This window comes from Pteronotus mesoamericanus, unplaced genomic scaffold, assembly GCF_021234165.1.
Source record: "Pteronotus mesoamericanus isolate MK-2021 breed Mesoamerican mustached bat unplaced genomic scaffold, CSHL_Meso_final scaffold_232, whole genome shotgun sequence".
NCBI classification, from domain to species: Eukaryota; Metazoa; Chordata; class Mammalia; order Chiroptera; family Mormoopidae; genus Pteronotus; species Pteronotus mesoamericanus.
Window position 1 is genome coordinate 5,327,133 of NW_026555311.1, and position 19,926 is coordinate 5,347,058.

Here is a 19,926-nt window from a genome sequence, read left to right on the forward strand (position 1 = left end):
TTTCATGCCCTGGTTTCCCCACCTTCCAATGGTATGCAACTCAGCAAGTGACATTAAGCACCTCCAATTTCTCATGTGACAGATAGAAAAGGTTAAAGGAGGAATACCATATTGATTCTTCTATTTTTAAGGAGAAAAAAATCTGCAAATGCTTTTAGAGAGCTTAAAAAAATGATCAGTGTCTACCTTCCTAAAATTCTTTCTTTATGTTTTTAATAGATTACAAATCTGCAAATCAGCTTGATATTGGATTATTTTCTTTAGAAACACATACTCACCTAGAAATAGATTTCTACTGAAAACTATTATTTTACTCTCTCAAAGTCATTTAAGACATTTCACATACACATTTAAAGCTATTGCCACATCAAACACAGAAGACAATAAAACAGCAGGATATGGAATTAGTATCAGACGAGTCAACTATTCCACTGAACAAATCACAATACGTAAAAAATGTAACATGTGAGGATAAGCCACTAAGTTTTGGCTCCCAAACAAGACCAGCTATAAGATGCTGTGTTTGCAATAAAGTACCTTAGCAAGATCTTCTTTTAATTTGTTGTACTGCACCACATCAAAATGCTGTCGCTTTGATTTCTTATGAAAGAAGTGAAGAAACTGCCTACTCTTAATAGCTGAGTAAGTATAATCCTAAAAAAAAGAGAGAACATGTTTTAAATGAACATAATGCCTCCACAAGAAAGATATTTGCCTTAGCGGCACCCAAGCAAAGGCAGATGGGTTCAATATCTGCGGGAGCTACCAGAGCCAGCATGAGGCAACACAAGTAAAACATTTAGTCTCATCTGAGATCAGCTGCTCCTTTCAAAAGCAAATAAACTGGGAAGAAAAATCACATACTGGGATAGAAGGAAGAGAGAGGACAATGGAGATATTGGCAAAATAAACATTAGTTAAAGCTAAAGTTACTGAGTGTTTTGCAACACAAATTCAATTTTATTTATAGATGGGGGAACAAAGAATGTAAATTTCATGTGATGATCTCAATGGAGGAATCTGTGAGTTGTAATATTTATTTTTCTATAGGAGTTACATACAGTCTCCTGGGCTATATATAAATCTCCATCCTCCTAAAAAAAAATTTATTGTCTTACAAAAACCAGATATCAGTATTCAGTAAATAAAAAGGCTTCATTGCTTATTACTTGACTTGGATAAGAAAATATTTGCAGATGTTCTGACTTACTATTTTCCTAACAAACTACTCACCTGTCGAGTGACTATGAAGTATGCAAAAAAGACCATGGAATTTGCAAATGTGATGAAGTATGTAACTGGTTCCATGATATCCCAGGAGTACACCCACCAAGTGAGCCAAGCCAGTGCCCCACCCTGAATGGACAGCAGCGCTAATCCAGCCCAAAGGACTCCACTGGTTTTGGCTTGTGAGCGAGCTTCAATTCTGGCTTTCATCTGAGGGGGGAAAAAAAAGACAGTTCCGTTTACAAGAAGAAAAGGAACAACAATAATGCATATCTGTGTTACTTTAAAGAGGCTGATTTATGAAGTAACAACTTAAAAAAAAATTCCATTAATGAGGGATCGCCTGTTTCCAAATCAGTTAATTAATAAATCATTTTTTTAATTATAAAGATAATACCTTCTCATAAAAAAAAATTAAATAGAATAGATGGGTACACAATGAAAAACTCAGAAGCCAACCTCTGAGACCTACTTAAAATCACATGCTGATTTTCTTCAACCCAGCAATTTCACTCCTGGGAATTCATCCTACAGGTGCTCTTACATACATGTAATTCATTTCTAAGTATAAAAGACCAAAAATTGTCCATATATTCACCAAGCTACTATGCAACTGTAATGAAAAAGCTCTCCATGCTCCTATGTGGAGCTCCTCCCAGGATACAGGCATACCTCGGACATATTGCAGGTTCAGTTGCAGACCACCCCAATGAAGCAAACATTACAATAAAGTGAGTCATGCATTTTTTTGGTTTCCCAGTGCATGTAAAAGTTATATTTACACTATACTGCAATTTATTAAGTGCTGGGGAATGCCCTGCCTGGTTTCAGGAACTAACCCTGCCGACAGGCTGGAGGGTCCCAAGGCTAGAAATAATCAGGAGGCCTTGGAGAGACAGGCTCCTGAGGAGACACACCTGTCGCCCCTGGCAGGGGCGTAGCTCCTGCCTCTCTGCTTTGCCTTGTGATGGTCTGTCAATGACGGGTAAGACCCCCTCAGGGGAGGGGCAACCTAAGCCAGACATCGACCAGTATAGGCAGCAGATAAGAAATTGGGGGACACAAAGAAAGGGCAAAAAGGCCCCTGCACCTCTCGGCTTGGCTTGGACGTGGCCAGAGTCCTTCCTATAGCCGAAAAGCAGTCTCTTTATATCTTGGTGGTTCCCTCCCCATACCTGGCTCAGGCTTGAAACAGTGCAGGAATAAGCCCTAAATCAGATCTGGTGGCTCCCGGGGAAATCAGGCCTAGAGGTAAATTCTTTGAAGTGTGTTTTGTTCTTCCCTCAGATCTCCGGCCAGCTCATGCTGTGAAGGACATTTATATTATTTATACCCCTTACCCTATTTAATTAAGGTGCCTGCCCTTATCTTTAGTCTCTTTTGTTTATACTAGTCTCCTCTCGGACCCATGTAAATCAGTGTATTCCTGTCACTTGTCTTCTTAAAGGCATCATATATTCTCTGTGAAACTTAACATACTAATGTAATGAGATAACATATGCATTCCTGTTACCCGGCCCCACTGATAAAATTTTCAATAAAAGCCTTGGAACAAAGGGCATCGCAGCCTTCCCCACTAGAGAGATGAGTCATGGCCTTCTCTGCTGAGAGAGAAGCGCCCCTGTCTGCTCTCTCAGCAAACAGGGAAGTGTTTGCGATGATTTGTGTTTATCCCCCTCATCCGTGACAACCCTGGGACAGGCTCTGCGGGATTCAGAGACCTGCTCCCATCTCAGCTGGCCCTCGCCAGTTTGCCTCAGATTCAGGGAGCACGGCCCTCTGCGATGCGCTCCGTCCCCCAGCGCGGGGGTTGCTGCCTGGGCCAGGCCAAGCAGCGGCCCCAGTGGTGCCACCTCGTGGTGGCGCGCCCCATCTAGCCACCACGCAGCGCAACAATCAAGTGTGTAATAGCATTATGTCTAAAAAGAAACATACATATCTTAATTTAAAAATACTGCTCAAAATGCCAACCATCATCTGAGCCTTCTGTGAAGCATTTATCTTTTTGTTGAGAGTCTTACCTTCAATTTGGAAAAAATGCAATATCTATGAAGTACAATAAAGTGGAGAGAAATAAAATGCGGTATGCCTGTACATTATTAGTGAAAAAAGGTGAGAGTAGTGCATAATAACCCGTTGAAAAGGGGAAGAAATAATAATATATTTGTATTTGTACATAAAATCTGAAATGGTTCATAGTTTAGGACTACGGTGCTGTGAGGACAGTGGGAGGAAAAACTTTCGATCAGTAACTTTTTATTAATCTTTTTAATCAATGTAAGTAAATATATCATCAACCTTTTAAAAAGAAAAAAATAAAATCGAGGCACATAATCCAACAATAATATAAAAAGGTCCCTCTCTCTGCCATTTCCTAAATATCCTAAGAGTTAATCACTATGAAAAGTTTTTCTCTCCAGAAACTTCCTATTCATATACGAAGTTACAGAGACACCCACCTATATTTAAAAAGCACAAGTGGAATCACAGGTGTAAAAAATGCAGCTTTTTTTCCCTTAGATTAAAACAGATTCCACTACCTTCCCCCAAAAGTTATTTTTTTCCTCTGTCATTGATTAACATCAGATGTTAGGAGGCCATCACTGACTTTCCAGTTCCAATTCTGTGAAGCAGAGCTGGGGCCGTGGGCCTTTTCTCTAAAAGAAAAACAGTGGTAACCAGTGCAGCCAAGGCATCCCAGCTCGCGTCGCCCTCACGTACAGAGACATTACGGCCCGTCCGTGGAGACGAAGCAGAGCACAGAGTTTAAGGCAGCAGCTCTAGAGTCAGACCACCGGAGTCCACGTTCTGGCTCTGCTGCATGTTATCTTTGTACCTTTGCTGTCTTAGTTTCTCCATCTGAAGAATGAGAAAGATAACAGTACCCAACTCGTGGCTCAGTGTGAGGATTAAAGGAGGAAATGAGCGTAGGTAAAACATTCAGAAAATGCTTACATGGACAGCCCTCAATAAAAACTGGGTACTATTCTCAGACTCAACTGTGATGCTTCCCAACCTGTTCAAGGGGCTGCAGCTGTCCCTTCAGGTGGTCAATTTTCTCCAGTAAATGATGCTCTCTCTTCTTCTGAAACTCTTCTAGATGCAAGGCTGTAAAAAGTCTGTGAACCAAGGACTTCATGTTTTCCATTTCAGCAGTGTGCTCACTACTCAGTTTTTCTGAGAAAAGAGAAACATAAGGCAGTCACCCCATTTTTCCCTCCAGGGTCCGTAAATCCAGGGACCCAAATCTGATTCCCCGGGGCAGGCCCCTTAGCCTCCCTGCTCCTAGGGGCACACTTGGTGTGGGCCTTTCTTCCAGTCTCAGGTGACTCCATTAGTCCCTCTCATATAGAGACAATCTGGAATGATAAATTACCAGTCGGTTTAAAATGATTATGTTTTTGTCTTTTTTTCCTTTGTAATATGACTTTTGCTGTTTCTTTAAGAACCTTCATACAGAAAGGGTAAGGAGAACATCCATCTACCAGAACCCAAGTGGACATCTCACCTTTGTTTGTAACACATTAGTTTACAGTCTCGCTCTTACACCTGAGTTCAACCCAAGATCCCTCGCCCTACCCTCCAACCATCTATCCAAAAATCATTTAAGGATCCAGAGGGGAGGGAAGCTGGTGTACAAACATGTCACCAAAAGTATAATACATTTGAAAAGCAATTCAAGTGGAAGTCCTTTACAAGGTGTGAATCTGAAAGGAGGTTCAGATTGACAAGAAAGGGAGTCACCATTTCTGAGTCTTTCACAGAGAGTTATTCTGATTATGGATTTCTCTCAGCCCTTCACCTCTGTGGATCTATGAATTCACATGACCTTGGGCTGTCACGATACCTTCCTGAGGGTCATACGTGTTCCCCACCCGTGGAAGGGAACTTGAGGGAAGGGGACAGGTGAGAGGAAGGGAAGGTGGACCTTCCTGCTCAGGACCAGAGAACAAATGCAGACAGAGAGACAGACGTAGGATCCTGGAGTCAGTATTAACCCAGTGATTTTCCAGGTTTTGCCTGCAGTTCTGAAGTTATTTCTCTTCCATCTCCACCTACTTCTTCAAGACTTTATTATAGTCTTTAATTCCTGCTACATTCTAACTTAAAGCTGCCTCAAAGAGGTAAAAACCGGATGTTCCCTTCTCAGCTTTTGAGATTTGCAAAACAGTCAAAGGTTTTGACGGAATATATATTGACATTTAAAAGTCTCCATATAGGAGAAAGGTATAGATGGGGCACAATTTTGTCAAAAGCTGTGGAATGTATCAAAGATAAATGAAACCAGACACTAGTCAAAAAGGTAAAGACAGATTTGATTCAGTAACTATTGCAGCAGGGACGGGGATCCAGCATGATCTGAACACAACGTTCATTTGCCCAGAGGTGCCTGGATATTTTAAGAGAGGGAGGGAGGGGGGGAACATCAATGGCTCAGGCAAAGTGAGGGAAGTGGAAATTTACAAAAAATGAGAATGGGGCTGGTTACTGAGACTAGGACATTTTGACCTGGCCTTACCCAGAAGAGAAGCAAACAGAAGCACAATGTGCAAGTCAGAGTAAAGGGCCCTGCCAGGCTGTGAGTGACAGCAAGACTGACCTCCTTGCATGCTTGCATTTCAAAGAGGAGCCAGCTCTGGGTGGTAGGAGATTGACACTCCAAAGGAGTAAAGAATGAGTTTATAATTGCAAGCTTTCTAAAGTGACTGCTCTGAGAGAGCGCACAGACCTATCGGCCCAGTGCCAGGTTTTCACAGGAACAAACAGTAAATTCCGCTGCCAGTGCTGAGCTCTGACAGGCAAGCGTTTTAATGGGCCAGGAGTCACCATCCTAAGATTATGGCCTTGAGCTGTTAGAAATTATGCTGGTGTTAATTTAAGTCATTTAGTGTATATGGTGGGCGTAAACAAAATCTATTGTGCTGAGAGTCCATAGTTTTTACAGGCCAAGGCGAGGCCTAGTTAGGAAGAGGGCTCAGACAAGCCTGTCTAAAGTTTGGTCAAGGAGATAGTCTTTGTTAAGTGACACAAAATAATTAACGAGTTCAAGGACAGAAACTTTGGCTACACTCTTTCAGAAATGTGGGCATTGCAGAATTCATATGTTTTATTACCAATTTAAACATTTATCTCTGGTATCTCCTAACACAAGCCAAAATGGGAAAGAATTATTTTCTTTTTCTTCAGAAGCTATGCATTCCTTTTATATGTGCCTTCAGTGTAGATTTTATTTTCATACCCTGAATTTTTAAATTGAAATTTGACAATGCTTTGGGAAAGAAATGGAGTTTAAATACATTTTTTTAAAACCTGCAAATTTATCATTTTATAAACTTCATTGTCCATTAACTTAGTAGAATTCCTCTGTCATTTTCCCTCCAACCATCCCAACTGCACCCTGCTAATTTAATTTACACTGTGAGGCTGGGCGAGTCTGAGTCAATGTTCAGTGAAGCATCTCATCACCTTGAGGACAGTGAGGCCTGCGTGCACAGGCCGCATGTCTGCACGGGAGGCCTAACTCCTATCCACTGAAAACTTACCTGCTTCGGTTCCTATTGCCCAATACATCATGTACAGTTTTCAACAAAATATTACAAGGCAAGGAAAAAAAACAGTATGAAGAACCAAAACAAGAATCAGAACCAGAATCTGATATGGCAGAGATTTTGGAATTATCAGACCAGGAAATTAAGACAAATAAGATTAATGTGGTAAGGGCTGTGATGAAAAAAGTGGACAACGAGTAAGAAAAGATGCGTAATGTTTATTAGGTGGAAATTCTAATAAAAATATCAAAAACAGCCCTGGCTGGTGGCTCAGTGGGTTGGAGCACTGTCCCATATACCAAATGGTTGTGGGTTGGATCCCCATTCAGAGCACCTACAGAAGGCAACACATCAGTGTTTCTCTCTCACATTGATGTTTCATTATCTGACTGCCCTCGCCCATCCCTGCTGCCTTCTTCTCTCTCTAAAATCAATAAAAATATCCTCGGGTGAGGATTTTTTAAAAAATCAAAAACAACTGCCAGAAACCGAAAACATGTAATAGTAATGGAGAATGCCTATGATGGGCTCAACAGTAAACTAGCCAAAGAGGAGGGAGGAGTCAGTGAGCTTGAGGATATGTCTATAAAACTTCCCAAAATGAAAGACAAAGACAAAGGAGAACAGAAAAAAAGGAACAGAATACCCAAGAACTGTGGTACAATTACAAAGGTAATTATAACATGCAAAATGGCAGTACCAGATGGAGAATAGAGAAAGGAACAGAAGAAGAGCAATTTGAGATAACTATAATTAACATGATAATGACTCTGCTAAAAGTAGATAACATGCAAGAACAGACGAGTAATAAAAGCAGAGAAATGTAAACTCTAAGAAAGAATCAAAATGAAATGCTAGAGATCAAAAACACTATCAGAAATGAAGAGTACCTTTGACAGCCTTATTAGTACATGGAACATGTCTAAGGGAGAATTTCTAAGTTTCAGGATGTCAATACAAATTTCCCAAACTGAAAAATAGAGAGAGAGAGAGAGAGAGGGCACACGTGTACACTGAACAAAACAGCAGGATAGCAAAGAACTCTGGTATACTACAAAAGGTGTAATATACATGATTAGGACTATCAGAAGAAAGACAAGAAAAGGAAAAGAAGGAAGGAGGGAAGGATATTTGAAGCAATAATGACTAAAAATTTCCCATATTAATGTCAGACACCAAACCATAAACAGATCCAGGAAGTTTGGAGAATATCAGGAGGCTAAAAGCCCCCAATCTCCCTAATCTAGGCATAACAGAGTAAACTGAATAAAATCAAAGATAAAGAAAAAGTCTTGAAAGAAGACAGAGGAAAAAACACCTTACCTATAGAAGAGCAAAGATAAAAGTTACATCTGACTTCTCCCAAGAAACTATAAAAGCAAGAAGGGAGTAGAATGAAATATTCAGAGTGTTTAGAGAAAAAACTCACCAACATAGAATTCTATATCCTTCAAAAGTGAAATTAGAAACAAAGAACAATGGCAAAGAAATATAAAACAGTAACAAAAATTCTCAACAATATATTAGCAAATTGAATGCAACAATGTATAAAAAGACATACACCATGATCAAGTGGGTTTTATTGCAGGCATGAAAGACTGACTCAAAAGTGAAGGATACAGAATTTGAGAGAAATGAAGATTCTCAAATAAACAGAAATAAAAGGAATTCATTGCTACTACATCTGCTTTGCAAGAAATGTTTAAAGATCTTAAGGGAAGGAAAATGATATAGGTCAGAAACTCAAATCTAAATAAAGAAAGAAATTCTACATTAAAGAAAGAATAAGGGAAGATAAAAATGAAACTTTTTCTTTTTCCTTATTCTTAATTGATGTAACAGAACACTTCATTCAAAATAATGATACTAAAAATGTATTCAATGATTATAGCTTATATGTAAGTGAAATGGATGACAAGAAATGGGAGAGAAGGATTAGGTACAGATGGTTATTATAAGGTACTTGCAATGCTTATGAAACACTATATATATCGTTATTTGAAAGTAGACTTGGATTACTTGTAAATTTATATTGCAAAAGCTGGGGCAACCACTAAAAATATTTTTAAAAGAATCATTACTGATATGCTAAAAAAAGGAAATAAAATGGAATCATATAAAATGTTCAATTAAAGCCACAAAAAGCAGCCCTGGCTGGTGTGGCTCTGGGGATTGAATTCCAGCCTGCAAACCGAAAGGTCAGTGGTTCGATTCCCAGTCAGGGCACATGCCTGAGATGCAGGCCAGGTTCCCAGTTGGGGGCATGTGAGAGGCAACCAGTCGATCTATCATCTCTTGCACATTGATGTTTCTCTCCCTCTCTTTTACCCTCCCTTCTCCTCTCTCTAAAAAGTAAATAAATAAAAATAATCTTTTCTAAAAACCCACACAAAAGCAGAGAACATGTGAAAGACAAAATTAGAAACAAAGAACAATGGCAAAAAAATAAAAAATAAAACAGTAACAAAAATTCTCAACAATATATTAGCAAACTGAATGTAACAATGTATAAAAAGACATACACCATGATAAAGCGGGTTTTATTGCAGGCATGAAAGACTGACTCAACATTTGAAAATGAATTAATGCAATCCATCACATCAACAGGCTAAAGAAAAAAAAAATCACATGACCATATCCACAGATGCAGAAAAGTATTTGAAAAATCAGCAAACTAGGAAGACAGAGGATCTTTCTCAACTTGATAAACACATCTAATGTAATTAGTGGTGAGAAACTCGAAGGTTTCCTACTAAAACCAGGAAAAGAGCAAGGTGTCTCCTCTCACCATTCTTTTCAAAATCATACTACGTTTCCCAGCTAATAAAATAAAATAGGGAAATAAAAGACAAACACATTAAGGAAGAAACAGGCAGGTGACTACCAGTAAAGCAGAGGTTGACAGCATCTGAGACTTCTGGTCAGGATGGCAGAGCAGGTAGATAAAGGCTGTGCTCGCCTCCTCCCATGGCCACGTCAACATTAAAACTAAATTATAGGACAACCACCCTTGAAAACCACCTGATGACCAGCTGAACAGAATTTAAAGAAGCCATGTTGAAACTCGTGGAAGGGATGGAGACGCAGAATGGGCTGGTCTCAAACCCACGTTAAGAATCAGGATGGATATCTAGGCTGCAGAGGTCCCCCTGGAAGAATGAGGGGTCCCAGTCCCACACTAGGCTCCCCAGCCCTTAGCACAGCCCCCACAACATCTGGCTGGGAAAATTAGCAGGGACTATGTCCAGGTGAGACAGAGGGCTACTGTAGACCAACATCCTCTTAAAGGGCCAGAGCACAGATTCACTCACACTCACTGCGCTCTTTTGCTGTCCCTTTGCCGTTCCAGCCAGGGACTTAACAGAAGAAAGTGTATTGACTGGTTTAGAGCAAGGACTGGAGGGGCAGCTCTTGTCATGACTTAAGTGAAACACTGTTCCTGGATGAGCTCTCCCCCAACCCAGCCTGCAGGCACAGGAGGGCATAAATCTGAGTCTCCATCAATCTGGTTAACACCACTTGCTCCACCTTGAGGCCCTGCCACTCTCAACTTGTACTACAGGAACAGCCACAGCCTTTCTCAGCTGTTATTCCTTATAAGCCACCAGCCTCAGCCTGTGCTGCAGACTTTCCTAAAATCCCCCAAAGGGCCACAAACTCCAAACAAGCAGCAGCTGGCATTGGCAGACTATGTACTGCTTGCTAAGTGGAACCAAGCAAAGCCCCAGTGGCAGTCGGCCATGGTTAATAGCATAGCTTCTCCCAAGTGCCTCTAAGCCCAGCACGGGCAGCTACCAACCACAGAGAGCTTTGTAGCTCCTATCAGGTGGCCCCAGGTCAGGCGCAGGCAGCTGCTAACCTGGGCCTGTCCTAAAGCCCCTCCCACGATGTCCCAGAACCAACACACTCAATGGCTAGCTCCAGACCACACCAGAGTACCATCCAATTAGCTCCACAAATAACACACCCAAAAGGTGGACTGGCATGCACCAGAGCCCTGCTAAAGTGAATCCCATTATGTGGGGACAGCCACCATAAAACAGCTCATCCTCTGTGGTCATGCCAGTCTTCACAGCCAGCCAGCCTGAGGGTGGATTACACCCACTGACAAGCTGACAGCAGCCAAGGTTTAACGAAAACAGGAGTACCCATACAACCCACACAAGAGACACCCATGGAGCACCTAGCTCAAGTGAACAGAGAAATTACACCACTGGATTCTACATGATATCTACTACACCGGGCCACTCTGCCAAGCCTGGGAAAAAAGAGCAGCTCTACCTAATACATAGAATCAAACAGAGGGAGATAGCAAAATGGGGAAACAAAGAAACATGTCCCAAATGAAGGAACAGGACAAAACTTCTGGGGAAAAAATACTAAACAGACTAAAGGCAAGCAATCTATCAGAAATAGAGTTCAAAACACTGGTTATAAGGTTGTTCCATGAAATTACAGGGAGAGTAGATGAACTCTGCCAAAACTTACACACAAATCCAGAAACCATAAAAAGAATAAGAAAACAAGGATACAATAATTGAATTGAAGACTACAGTAGATAAAAATCAACAGATTAGATGAAGTAGAGGACTGAATTGGAAATTTGGAAGACAACATAGCAGAAAAGACACAATGGAAGAGCAGGGGAAAAAAAGAATTTTGAAAAAATGAGGATTCTCCAGAGATCTCTGGGACAACATCAGTCAAGTATAAAAACATTTGCATAAAGGGGTATCAGAAGAAGAAAGGAGACAGCAAGGGACTGAAAACTTATTTGACAACATAATGACTGAAAACTTCCCTAAGCTGGTATAGGAAATAAACATACAAGTCCAGGAAGTGTAGAGTCCCAAAGAAGATAAACCCAGAGACCCACCACCAAGATATATCATCATTAAAATGCCAAAGGTTAGAGAAAAAGAGAGAATCTTAAAAGCAGCATGAGAAAAGCAGTTAGTTACCTACAAAGGGGTTCCGATAAGACTGTTGGCTGATTTCTCAAAAGAAACTTTGCAGGGCAGAAGGGACTGACACCAAACATTCAAAGTGATGAAAAGCAAGGGCCTACAACCAGGATTAATCTACCCAGCAAGGCTATTATTTAGAATCTAAGAGATATAAAGAGTTTCTCAGGCAAGAAAAGCTAAAGGAGTTCATCACCACCAAACCAATATTACAAGAAATGTTAAAGGGACTTCTTTAGGAAGAAGAAAAATATATATGAATAATAAAATGGCAAATTGACATACCTGTCAATAATTACTTAATGGAATTGTATTAAATGCTCCAGTCAAAAAATAAGGGTGGAAAAAAAAAGGGTGGAAGTATGGATTAAAGACAAGACTCATACATAAGCTGCCTAACAGAGGCCCACTTCATATCAAAAGACACACAGAGATTGAAATTAAATGGATGGAAAAAGATATTTCATGCAAATAGAATTAAAAACACCTCTGTGTTAGCAATACTTATCTCAGACAAAATAGACATTTAAATAAAGGCTGTAACAAGAGACAAAGAAGGACATTGCATAATTATAAAGGGATTGATTAAACAAGAGGATACAACCTTTGTATACAGTTACATGTCCAATGTAGGAGCACCTTAATATATAAGGCAACTATTAACAGATATGAAGGGAGAGATCAACAGTAATACAGTCATAGTAAGGGAATTTAGCACCCCATTGATATCAATGGAGGATCGACCAGACAGAAAATCACCAAGGAAACAGCAGCCTTAAATGACACAAGAGACCAGATAGATGGACTTAATTAATCATTTTAGAAATTTCACCCTAAAGTAGCAGAATATACTTTCTTTTCAAGTGTGCATGCAATACTGTCCAGGGTAAACCAAGTTTAGGCCACAAAACGAGTCTCAATGAACTTAAGACTGAAATCACATCAAGCATCTTTTCCAACCACAATGGTATAAAATTAGAAATCAATTAGGAGAAAATTACTGAAAAACATACAAACACATGGAGGCTAAAGAACATGCTACTAAACAATGAATGGGTTAACAAGGAGATCAAGAAAAACTTCAAAAGATACATTGAGGCAAATGAAAATGAAAATACAATGAGCCAAAATCAAAGGAAGACAGCAAAAACAGTCCCAAGAGGGAAACTCATAACCATAAAAGCCTACCCCAAGAACCAAAAGAAGCTCAAATTAAATAATCTAACTTTACACCTAAAAGAACTAGAAAAGAACAATAAAGCCCAAACTGATAAATAAAAATAAAGAACAGAGCAGAAATAAATGAAATAGAGGCTTAAAAGATCAATGAAACCAAGAGTTAGTTCTTTGAAAAAATAAACAAAACTGACCAACCTTAAACCTTTAACCAAACTCATGGAAAAGAGAGGGCGGGGCCTGGCCCCCAGGCTGCCTCGCACCCATGCTGTTTTCACAGCTGTACTGTACTGTGACTGAACCGCTTTCCACTGAATAAAGTTTCCTTCTTCACTCACCCCAAACTGGGGGTTCCTACTGGCGTTGAGTTGGTGCCAACAACCATCAGTTGACACCTGCACAGAGCAGGCAAAAATGAGTTTCTGTTTCTAGTGGTATGACAGAAGCCTCTGGAACATATTGCCCTTGCTCTGTGCACCCTGTTTTGTTATCAAGAGTTCATCTTTATTTTAGAGAAACTGCACAAAGGCTTGAGGGGAGAGGGATTTCTTTGAACTACTTTGCTCTGGAAACATTTTAAAATAATAAATATTCTTAGAATCAGAAAAAGAGAGGGGAGAATCCAAATAAATAAAATCAGAAATAAATGAGAAGTGACAACTGACACCACAGAAATATGAAGGAATATATGAAAATACTATGAACAATAATATGCCAACAAATTGGACAACCTGTTCCTAGAAACATACAATCTTCTGAAAAGACGGATAACTGTACTAACAAAATCAAATTAGCAATCAAAAGCTCCCAAAAACAAAAGTTCTGCACCAAATGGCTTCACAGGTAAATTTTACCAAACACTCAAAGAAGAATTAATTACCTTCCCAAAACTATTCCAAAAAATTTCAGAGAATGGAAGGCTCTCATGCTCATTTTGTGAGAGAGGCCAGCATTACCTTGATTCCAAAACCAAACAAAGAAAATTATAGGCCAATGTCTCTGATGAACATAGATGAAAAAAATCCTCAATAAAATATTAGAATATTGGATTCAGTAATACATTAAAAAGCTCATACACTATGATAAATTGGAATTTATTCCTGGGATACAAAGTTGGCAAAATAACCAACATGATACACCACATAAAGAAGATGAAGGATAGCAATCATATGATCATATCAATAAATGCAGAAAAAGCATTTGACTAAATCCAGCACCGATTTATGGTTAAAAAAACCCCAACTCTCAGTCAAGTGGGAATACAGAGAATATATCTCAACATAATAAAGGTATATATGACAAACCCACAACTAACATCATAGTCAGTGGTGAAATGCGAAAAGCATTCTCCTTAAGATTAGGAAAAAGACAAAGATGTCCACTGTCACCATTTTTATTCAACATCGTATTGGAAGTCCTAGCCACAGGAATCAAACAAGAAAAGGAAATAAAAGCCATACAAATTGGAAAGGTAGTAGTAAAACTGGCATTATGTGCAGATGATGTGATACTATATAGAGAGAATCATAAGGACTCCACCAAAAACATAAAACAACCTTTTTTGAACTGATAAATTAATTCAGTAAAGTAACCAAAATGAAAACAAACTCATAGATACAAGGAACATTTTGCTGGTTGCCAGATGCAAGGGGTATTGGGAGATGGGTAAAAAGGGAGAAAGGATTAAGAAATACAAATTTCCAGTTATAAAAAGTCACAGGGATGTAAAGTATGGCATAGGGAATACATTCAATAATATTGTAATAACTACTCATGGTGTCAGATGGGTATTAGACTTATCAGGTTGATCACTTGTTAAGGTATACAAATGTCTAAACACTATGTTGTACGCCAAAAACTAATATAATATTGAATGCCAACTCTATTTGAAAAATAATATATATATGTTTACAAAGCAAAGGAAAAATAAAATTGTCTTTGCAGATGATTGCTTATGTAGAAAACCTGAAAGAATCAACAACAAAAAGAAATCCTCCTGGAACTAATAAGCAATTATTACAAGGTTCTAGAACACAAGCTTAATATATAAAAATCAATCACTGTATTATATACCAGCAATAAATGAGTAGAATTTGAAGTTAAAAACACATTCCCATTCATAGTTTCACCTAAAAATTGAAAATAGGTATAAATCTAACAAAGTATGTACCAAATCTGTAAGACAAAAGCCTGACAAAAGATATCAAGAGAACTAAATAAATGAAGAGATATTTCATGATTATGCAAAGACTCAATATTGTCAAGAAATCAGTTCTTTGCAAATTTATCTATAATTAAACACAATCCCAATCAATATCCTAGCAAGTTATTTTGTGGACATCAATAAACTTAATCTAAAGTTTACATGGATACTCAAAAGACCTAGCACAGCCAACTGAGTACGGAAGAAGCATAAAGTCAGAGGACTGACATTTCCCAACTTTAAGGCTTATTATAAAGCTACAGTAGCCCAGACAGTGTGGTACTGGTAAAGCAAAAATAGATCAATGGAACAGAATAGAGAACCCAGACACAGACCCACATAAATATAGTCATCTGATCTTTGACAAAAGGGCAAGAACAATATGGAATAGAGACAGTCATTTCAACAAATGATGCTGGAAGAATTGTACCTCCACATGCAAAAATATGAATCTAGCCTCAGATCTTATACATGTCACACAAATTAATTTAAAATAAATCATAGATTTAAATGTATTGGGTTGGCCAAAAAGTTTGTTTTTTTTCCATAAGATGGTTCTAGTAGTGCTTAGTTGTCTCTAACTTCATTCTAAACAATTTTGTTAGATTGTACTGTGAAAGCTGTCATATCAGTGTGCATTTTTTAAAAAACATCAAAACTGGTGAATTTTTCTGTAGCCATTTTAATATTGAAGATGGAAGGAAACATGCAATACTTTTGGCATATTATGCTTTATTATTTCAAGAAAAGTAAAACAATTGAAAGGCAGAAAAAGAGTTGTGCAGTATATGGAGAAGGTGCTGTGACTGATCGAACGTGTCAGAAGTGGTTTACAAAGTTTCGTACTGCAGGTTTCTCACTGGATGATGCTCCATGGTCAGGTAGACCAGTTGAAGTTGACAGTGATCAAATCAAGACGTTATCTGAGAACAATCAACACTATACCATGCGGGAGACAGCCAACATACTCAAAATATCTAAATCAATAAAACTACTTGTGAAAATAAAAAATATATCCTTTATTTTATGGAAAAAGCAGTACGGACTTTCTGGTCAAACCAATAAAATACAAAACTATACAACTCTCAGAAGATAACACAGGAGAAAACCTAGACAACGTTTAGATACAACACCAAAGGCACAATCCACAGAAGAAATAATTGAGAAGCTGGACTTCATTAAAATTAAAAAAACCTGTGCTCTGAAAAACAATGCTAAGAAAACGAGAAGACAAGCCACACACTGGGAGAAAATAAAAAGAGAGATCTGACTATAAATTGTAATCCAAAATATGCAAAGAAGTTTTAAATCAACAATAAGGAAATAGACAACCTGCTTAAAAAATGGGCCAAAGACTTGGGCATCCCACTAAAGAAGATACACAAATGGCAAGCAAGCATTTGAAATCATGTCAGTAGGCAATTGCCAATTAAAACAATGACATACGACTATACTACCTATTAGAATGGCCAACATCCAAAACATTGACAACACTAAATACTGATGGGAATTTACAGCAACAGTAACTCTTATTCGCTGTTTATGGGAATGCAAAATGGCAGTCACTTCAGAAGAAAGTTTGTCAGTTTCTCACAAAACTAAATATACTCTTACTATATGATCCAGCAATCATGCTCCTTGGTATTTACCCACATGAACTAAAAATTTATGTCCACACAGAAACCTGCACACAGATGTTTATAGCCACCATAATTGTCAAAATTTGGAAACATCTAAGATGTCCTTCAGCAGGAGAATGGACAAACAAACTATGATACAGACAATAGAATATTATTCAGCACTAAATAAAAATAAGCTATCAAGCCATGAAAATACATGGAGAAAACTTATATGCATAGTACTAATTTAGGAAGGCCAATCTGAAAAGGCTACATACTGTATGGTTCCAACTGTATTAACATTCTGAAAAAGGCAAAACTATGGAGACAGTAAAAAGATCAATGGTTGCCATTAGTTGAGGGCTGGGGGAGGGATAAATAAGTGGAGCACGGAGGATTTTTATAGGTAATGAAACTATTCTGTATGACACTACAATAGTGGATATATATCATTATACATTTTTTCAAAGCCCAATAAATGTACATCAAAAGTGAGCCCTAGCCCTGGCCTGTGTAGCTCAGTTGGTTAGTGTCATCCTGTAAACCAAAGATCGTGGGTTCAGTTCCTGGTTGGAGCACAAGCATAGGTTGCAGGTTCAGTCCCTAGTCAGGGTGCATTCAAGAGGCAACTGATCAAGGTTTCTCTCTCTCTCTCTTTCTCTCTCTCTCTCCTTCTCTTGTCTTCTAAGATCAATAGGCATGTCCTCAGGTGAGGAAAAAAAAGTGAGCCATACTGTCAAGTATGGAATTTACATGATGATGTGTCAATACAGGTTCATGGTAGTAACAAATGTACCACTGTGGTGCTTGATAGTAGGAAAGGCTGTGGGGAGGTGGGCAAAGTGATACAGGAACGCTCTACTATCTTTTCAATCTTGCTATGAACCAAAACGGCTCTCAGAACGAAAATCTATTTTTAAAAAGAGTTAAGAGCTGTATAAGAATACACACTTGAGTTCATGATTTTCAGGTCTATTTCTTAACCCAATAATGTCAGATTAAGCATTCAAGTTCCTACAGTGAAGTTTTAAAAGTCTAAAGAGAGTATATGAGACTAAAAGTCCTGCTAGGCAACCTCTACTGATCATTTATACCCCTGCTAAAAAGATCCTAAATACAGTCATTTGGTTATTTTAAAAGATTCATAAGATCAGCTTGCTCCCTGTAGAAGTGCCATAGCAAAAGGGAACTGTGAAGATAGTTGCATAGCTGTGTTTCTTACCTTCTTTGGGGCACTGTACATCATATGTTATTGTATTAATGACAAGTTTAAAATCATTCTTTAGCAAAATTTCCATCAAGGTTGAAGTTGCAATCTTACTGCCATCTGAAAGAGAAATATAATGAAAAAATATGTCCTTGTTTTAGAACAGCAATAATCTCTTTCCATACAAATACTTTTACAGCCTGGCCTTGTGAGCCTGGCCTTGTGAGCCTGGCCTAGCAACCCCAATTTCAGAGTCAGCTGATGCACCCCTTACTGGAGTTCACTTGTGCTGCTTACAGCCAAGCCCAAATGGTATGGGCAGGTTGGCTGCCTCCTGCACAAGCCCCAACTGGGGATTGAGCCCAAAACCTGAGCCACGCAGAACAGGGACAGTAGTACCATTTTATAAGGCCTGTCTTTCACCCCTGGCCCAGTTGCTCAGTTGCTTGGAGCATCATCCCAGTACACCAAGACTGCAGGTTCGATCTTCGGTCAGGGCACATACAAAAAACAACTATGAATGCATAAATAAACGGAACAACAAATCAGTGTTTTTCTCTCTCACTCTTTCTCTCTCTTCCTCTCTCTATTTTTTTTAAAAAGCCAACTTTTCACTTATTTCTAATTACTATAGGTGATTGATTTGTGTTGGTTAAAACTTGGTAGGCAAACAGTACCACAAACCACCACACACAGGGCTCTCTCCCTTTGTAGCTTGGGAAAGATGAAAAGCGGCAAAGCTGCGAAAGATGGAAAGGTGGGGGTGGCAGGGATAGTAATAAACATAATTAAACCCAAGCAGTAAATCTGCAATTCTTCGGTTTATTTTACGGAGGTGGAGAGGGGTAGGAGAGTCTAACAGTAATTACAAATATCTTAGGAGCATTTCAGGAAGAAAATCTCTTGGAAAATTTTAACCTCAGTGTGTTTTGCACAGCTTCTCATATGGCCTCGTTTGTGTTGTTAACACTTTTGAACTAAACTTTAATGTCACCCAGGTGTGAAGAACGCAAAGTCACTGAACAGTAAACAAAAAGCTGGTATCATTTAGGAGTTTCTTTTTCTATCGTTATTCCTTCAGAAGAGTGCACTTATAAATTATGTGTTATAAAGTTCAGGATGAGTATTTTCTCCTGGCCATTTGCTTGGTCACCTTCAACTGGAGCTATTTCAGCTATATGAACATGTGACACAGCAGTAATACTGCCAGGGAAATCAGGAAGACCCTGGTTGCCTGCCTCCTGCCTGGTTCCCTGTATTTCTTTTGTCAAGTCTGCACCTGGGTCTGTTCCTAGAATTTGGCTGTTTGGGTTCCTGTTCATCAGCTGGGGTGAGATCATCTTCTAAGGAATTGCCAAATAATTCAACCCACACAGTGGGCAAAACAGTGACAAGTTTAGAACACTCTTTTCATGCCCAAATGAAATGCAGGCAAATTCCACCCACAGAGCCTCTTTTAAAAAGATCAAAAACCAATAGTTTTATCTGACTTTTGCAAGTGTCATTTAAAATTTACATTTAAATGACTTCAAACCAACTTCTTAAAGTATCATTATAAAAAGAAATTCAACTGTGTATCATTTCTCAGTTGAAGTACTACATTATCCTTTATACTAATGTAGTAACAGCAAAGGACTGATGTGGAACACTTTGAAGAGCTAATGACTAAGTGTTGACATTTTTCACCTATTCGTGAGCCAGTATTGATTTAAACCCCAATGAAGTGTTTTATCTCAGTCCAAAAGCCCCCTTTCTCTAAGATTTCTCGTTCTTTTCTGAGTGCTTTATGTTTCAAAGCTACTCAAATTATTTTTAGGAAAAAAATCACCCCCACATCCATCATTGCCTTAACCTCTCTTATTTCATTCATTTAACAAGCATTTATTGAGTGCATACTGCCTATGGAGGCAGGCACTGCACTCAAGGGTTGCATCCGCCTGCTCTTAGAAGCTCAGGAAGGCAGGCCCTGGCGCTGCGGGGA

General features: G+C 38.8%; 1 protein-coding gene across 1 annotated transcript in view; it reads right to left on the bottom strand.

The window, feature by feature from the left end:
* The window catches only part of MCUB (mitochondrial calcium uniporter dominant negative subunit beta), a 101,714-nt gene that overhangs the window by 1,185 nt on the left and 80,603 nt on the right, over nucleotides 1-19,926 (bottom strand). The window contains exons 4-7 of the mRNA XM_054591625.1: nucleotides 17,961-18,065; nucleotides 4,244-4,404; nucleotides 1,234-1,437; nucleotides 538-654 (exon numbers count right to left, since the gene is read on the bottom strand). Of these exons, the coding sequence (XP_054447600.1) occupies nucleotides 538-654; nucleotides 1,234-1,437; nucleotides 4,244-4,404; nucleotides 17,961-18,065 (587 nt within the window). The remainder of the gene's footprint in view (nucleotides 1-537; nucleotides 655-1,233; nucleotides 1,438-4,243; nucleotides 4,405-17,960; nucleotides 18,066-19,926) is intronic.